At 46.1% G+C, this 6,000-nt stretch overlaps 1 protein-coding gene across 1 annotated transcript in view; it reads left to right on the forward strand.

Annotated features, from left to right (window-relative positions):
- The window catches only part of skila (SKI-like proto-oncogene a), a 31,920-nt gene extending 28,797 nt beyond the window's left edge, over positions 1 to 3,123 (forward strand). The window contains exons 6-8 of the mRNA XM_026148880.2: positions 188 to 558; positions 1,213 to 1,443; positions 2,484 to 3,123. Of these exons, the coding sequence (XP_026004665.2) occupies positions 188 to 558; positions 1,213 to 1,443; positions 2,484 to 2,726 (845 nt within the window). The 3' untranslated portion in view covers positions 2,727 to 3,123. The remainder of the gene's footprint in view (positions 1 to 187; positions 559 to 1,212; positions 1,444 to 2,483) is intronic.
- The last annotated feature ends 2,877 nt before the right edge of the window (positions 3,124 to 6,000 follow it).

Raw genomic sequence — 6,000 nt, forward strand, 5'->3', positions numbered from 1 at the left:
GCTGTGTGAGTGCACTGGTGCTGAGGAAGAATTGCAGGCGTTTATGAGGTTGTGCGAGGGTGTTACTAAGCGCGGGTGGCAGTGTGCATTAGCACGGCTCGCACTTCCTGTCTTTCACCCACCATTCTTCTTCTTCTTTTTCTTTTTAACTTCTTTCTTCATCTTCTTCATCTCCCTCCTTCCTCAGATCTTCACGCGTCGCCTGCTGTCGCTGCTGGTGCCGGGGAGGCCAAATCCCAATGTGCTGCTGCTGACTCGGCCACTGAGAGGGAATGCCAAACCCAGGCAGTTTCCATGGAGATGAGCAGCCCAGGCTACAAGAAAGCCACCCACATCACCGCCCACACCCCTCTTCCCCGTCCTCCTCCTGCGTCGCTGTTGTCATCGGTAACGGATGTAGCAGCTAAGGACGTGAGCTCTGCCACGAGCGGCGTTGTGGCGACGGTGGGGGGGCTGGAGGACGACAAGGACAGGATTGTTGTGGAGATCATGCAGATGTACAGCAGGCAGCAGGAGAAGCTCAACTCCACCCTGCACAAGCAGCTGCAGCTGGAAATGGTGAGTCGGTGGTCGGAAAGATAAACGAGGCCGAGATCAACGAGCCGATAACTGTTTCCGCCCATTAGAAGTGTCCTTGATGTGGAGGTGATCTTCACCTTCCACTAACCCCCTCTATTACTTCCTCCCATCACGTGGAACGTGTCAGTATCAGATTGTTCCACCAGTTTTTAACACAAGTCAGCAGAACAGTTCATATAAATCAGTGTTTCACTCGTTTAGCGTATTATTAAAGCCCTGGGTTTAATTTCAGTTTGGATGCATGGAAACTGAGTTGAACTAGATTATGGTGACATTTGCATCTACAGTTGAATTATGTTCTCCACTAATGGGATTTGGGGAAAATTGCATTTGTAATCTAAAATGAGATGCCACCATTAAAGAGTATTGGTGACAAAATGTCTGATGAAATAAAATGTAAGCAAACTGAAGCAAACAGCCTCCTTGTGGAGCTTCTGTAATGTGGCGGTAGAGCAGGTAGTAGTCGGAAGGTTGCTGGGTGCTCTAGCCTGCATGTTAAAGTATCCTTGCAAGATCCTGGACCCCCAAATTTCATCAGAGTGTGAATATTAGATAGAAAGACTATATATGCGAATCGGTCTATTTACCATTTGCAGGAGTCACTGAAATGTGACTTTTTCTTTGTGCCCCCAGGAGCTGGAGACTTTGCGTGGAGGCGAAGCAGCGAGGCTACGGGAGCTGAGCGCCGAGCAGCATGAGCTGCGCAGCGAGCTGGAGGCGGTGCACAGCGAGCAGGCACGGCAGCTCGGCCAGGCCCGCCAGGAGCAGCTGGAGCTGGAAACCCGTCTGGAGCAGCTCCGACAGCAGGCCTGCGCCTGCGAGCCAGGGGCGCAGCGCCAGCAAGAGGCCCACTACACAGCACAGGTACGGGCTTACAGGGGAACACATGCATGCACAGACTTTTGCATCAGAGTGAATCTCCGTGACATAAAGTGTGTTCACCGGCTTGCATCACTTAACATATGGCGTTTTTATCTTAAAGACATTAAGATTGAAAAGCTCCAGTGGGACTGAAACAAAGCACACTTTAACACAGCACTCTGCATATTAATATTAAAGTTGAGCTCGCTAAGCATTTACAATTAGTTCTCTTTTCATTTTCATCAGCATGTATGTACAAACATTTATCTTTGGATCTGTAGTTACTAGAGTCATGATTAAATCAGGTTTTTAGGTAAAATTATTTGGAGCTGCACTTATTAAACGTAGCAGTCAAATAGAAAGAATTTACTGTGATGCTGTGTGAGTCTGTGCGGAGCACATACTCAGACGTCTGTTTGGGTTTCAGTAGACCTAATCTTAATCTCTGTTACATCGGCCTGAGCTCTTCCACCTCCTGCCTTTGGCATCAAGCTGTCCCTTTGTTAAGAGAACGGGTGTGCACATTTCTGTGTGGCTCTGAGAGTTCAACATGGGGTTTTTTTTTGTTTTTTTTTTAAAGGTTTGGTGCACATTTCTTTGTTTACTGCTAAAAGGGGAAAAATTCAATAAATGGTTACTCTGACTGATGGTTTAAGAGCTCTCAAAACACAACAGTAGTTATTCTGTCTGCACCACTTTGCAGTGTGTGTTGTAAAAGCCTCTGAGCCAACTATGTGTCTAAATGCAGGGTCTCTGTTGGTTTGTTTTTGATGGTTAACACCTGCCTGATTATGAGGATTTTACTGTTTTTTTTTTTGGCCTGTTGCCGGAACAAGCCACAGCAATTTGATGATGTCATGTTGGGCTTTAGTTAATTATTTGTTGGGAACATTTCTTTAAATATTTACGACCAAAGTAGTTTGCAGAGGAATGAACAGTTGCGGGCCTGCTAAGAAAAATCTGAAATGAAGACTGTTGACAGATTACTATTAGATGTGGAAATGTGTGAGAGTAATGTGGCTCGTCTCTGTGTCTCCTTTCAGTTGTCCGACCTGCGTCAGAGGCTGGAGCGGGCGGAGGCTGACCGGCAGGAGCTGCAGGAGGAGCTGCGCATGGAGCGGGAGGCGCGCGAGAAGCTGGAGCGCACGATTGCCCAACTGAAGCAGCAGATGGCCCAGTCTGGCACGATGGGAGGCAGCCCCTCTCCTCCTCCTACTCCCTCCACCGGACCCCCTAACGCCCACTCCCCACCCTGCTCAGAGGCCCCAGCGGCTGGCCAAAAGTAACTGCCGCCCCTCCGGGCGCCTCCCCTCCCCCCCCTCATTCCTTTCCTCATCACCCGCCAAGTGTACAGACACAAAAAGATCAGCCCAAAGCTGAAAGGAGCATCACGTCTCCTCAGGCTGATTTGAAGTTGTGCATTACGCTCCCCTTTTGCTTAGTGTAGGATTGACTTTTGTTTTTGTAATTCAATGATCATTTAAAAAAGGAAAAAAATTTTTTTTTTTTTTAAATTTTCACTTCCCTCTCTTTAAACAGTATTTAAAGGTTTTTGGGCATGTATGTTGGGTTTAATTTATAGTTTTTACTGAACAAATAGCTGCTTCACAGACTGAAGACTGGTCCACTGAAGACCAACTCAATCCTTCACTATAACCCACCCCAACCCTCCCTGTTCTCCAATCCATATTCTACGACCCTCCCTTCCTGCTTACTGGTTTCTGGAGCTAATAATGACTTTGACTTTGAGATTTCGGATACAGATTCGCTCCTCCTTGAGGACGTCACATCACGCTACTACCTGGCACAGCAGCCAGCACTCCCGAACACATGGCGCCGCCTGACCCGTGCCCCTACTCTGTCTTTCTGTATGTAAAGCCCAAGTACCAGCGACCGCAGGAAACTGCACGGACATTTTATTACATTGTGTAACATGCGAAAACATCAAGTCTTTATGGGGGACAAAGACCTTTACTGTACAAAAAAAGAAAAAAGAAAAAAAATGGACTTAATGAAAATATGCCAATAGTGATGCTGAACTTGAAATGAGTGTTTTTGGGTGTGATCTCTACAAGGTAGCTAGCTAGGGAGTAGTGTTTCCTGCACTACAGCTGCTCCTAGCGACAGACTGGTTTTCTCCTCTGCTGGGCCACCTGGGCTCTCCTGATGTAGACCAAACAGTCTGCTAGATGAACCGCCAGTTGCCCCGCATCTCCTCTGAAGAGCGCACACCTTCCATTGTCCTCTGCTCGGAAACTCCTTAACACTGTGTATTTTTATGTTTTTATTTTTTCACCTCTAGCCTGTCTATCTTCAAGATAGAAAGGAAACACTGCTGTTTCAGGCTCGGCTTGAAGAAGTGTTGTGCACTCCTTGTGCCCCCCCCCCCCCCTCCCTTCAGATCCCTCTGGGAAAGGAATGCGTCTGGACATGGGGGCCGAGCCGAGCCGAAAGAAGAAAGGCAGAGCCCTCACGCGTGGTAGCTGTGCTGTGTTACTATACTTCATGCGACATCCTTACGTGCCTGCACACACTCGATCGCGTCGGTGCAGTGCAGGCATTCATGCAGAACAATGGCCCCAGAGTTCCCAGTAGATGATCAAAGTTGTAGTCTGCCCCTCTGCTTTCAGGCTTCTTTATTGTTAGCAGACCGTTGTATCCCCACCCTGCTCGCATGTGAGAAGTGGGTCGCAGGTGAAGGCAGTTAGTCCAGGGTGGTTTGGGTCCTGCTTTCCGTTATTCTGCCTGACTGAACAAACAGGACCGGGCAGGCAGGGAGAGGAAGAGCGGGAAGAATTGAGGGCCCAGAAGACTAGCGCACTCTCCCCCCACCTCACCCCTTGCGGCAGGCTGGGTGGCCCGTTTGCCGGCGGTACCGAAGGAGGCTTTTTTTCTTTCTTTTTCTTTTTTTTTTTTTTTTGTGCCGTCAGAATCGGGGGCAGCTGCCGTTGTCTGAGGCCCTCTGCCCACCCCCGAGCCAGACTGTACAGGATCTCCCAGCCAGCGCCTCCCTCTCTGCCCCCTCTCCCACAGTCACTCGCTCACACAGCCCGTGCATCCACCTCCTGTGTGAGATCAGCTGGGGGTGTGCAGCGTTTTTTTGTTTTTGCTTTTTTGGTTTTGTTTTTTTTGTCAGAGCCCAGGAGAGCTTACAGACGTCCAGCCAGAGGAAGAGAAAACTTTTGTGTCAGTTGCCAGGCAAAGGAGCTTTTTATTGCCACTAAGAAGATCCCGGTTAAGCGAGCGAGCTTGTGCGTGTGTGTGTGTGTGTAAATAATCGTGTGTGGGGGGGTGTGGGAGGTGGTTTGCCTGGGTTAAACTCTGAGCTTTTTTTTTTCTTTTTTTTCTTAATGCATCTGCCATTAATGCAAATTGATAGACATTCCACTGTGCTCCATCCTGTTTTCTCACACAGCTTCCCTTTACGATGACAGAGCTGAAGAAGCGGGCAGTTGTGGTTTGTTGACAGTCAGAAAAGCAGGTGCAGGTGCACAAACCAGTAAAAATCAACCCCCATGCCACAAATGTACACTCTACTGTTGTTCCATTTAAACCTTTATTGAAATTATGAAAGAAAATATTTAACGTATTAACTAAAAGATTTATATTCACTTTGTAAATACAGTAGTCATTAATATATTAACTGTTCTTATAAATAAATAATCTTAAAAGGTTATAATATTTGGATCAGAACCGAGGCTTCAGTCAGCCCCAGTGTTTGTTTCTTTTTCTTTTTTGCTTTCTTCATGAAAACTGATGTGAGAACTTGACTTTGTGTGGATGTGGGGGAGTGGAACACGTGGTTTACTGAGATGCGATGCAGGACAACAGCAAAAAATAGGAAAATATTACTTTGTTACACACTCCCCTCCCTTCTTTATGAACTGATGGAAATACTTTTTTGTGGATTTCATCATAATGGACTGTTTACTGTGTAATGTAAGCTGTTTTCCTCCCTTCTGTCTCCTCTGAGCAAAATTGAAAATGCTTTGTGGATAAAATGAAAACTTTTCTTTTCTTTTCTTTGCATGGTTTACTGCCCCTTTACTTTTTGTATCTGTGGGCCACTATCGGTCTGTTTAATGTACAAAAAAAGAGAAAAAGATTTCCCTGCACATGACACACAGATTGAGTTGGCTCATATGCATGAATATTGAACGTGTGCAAGTTTTATATCGCGAGTGGATCAGAGGCTAGCTGAATATAAAGTCAGAGTCAGATCATGAAGAGTATAACCTGTAGCCTAATTTGTTTGGAATGTGTGTGTGTGTGTCTGTGGGCGGGCCTCCAATGTCTGACTGAAGCACAGCAGCTTTGAAAAGGGAAACAGGAGAAACTTGCTCATGTAGCTCTGGACGTGCGATTGTGTCCTGATTTAAGATCATATATTATCCTCGTCATTTCTCACTTAGAATATAATCAGTATTAGTTTTTATTCACTTAATTACCTCTTCAGCTGAAAAATATATCAATACATATATAAAAATAAATATATATATATATATATTAAAAATTCAACACACAAGCAGATATCTAAGGGAGGTCTGTACTTTCTGAGTA

The sequence above is a fragment of the Astatotilapia calliptera genome, chromosome 18 (genome assembly GCF_964374335.1).
Source record: "Astatotilapia calliptera chromosome 18, fAstCal68.1, whole genome shotgun sequence".
Lineage (NCBI taxonomy): Eukaryota > Metazoa > Chordata > Actinopteri > Cichliformes > Cichlidae > Astatotilapia > Astatotilapia calliptera.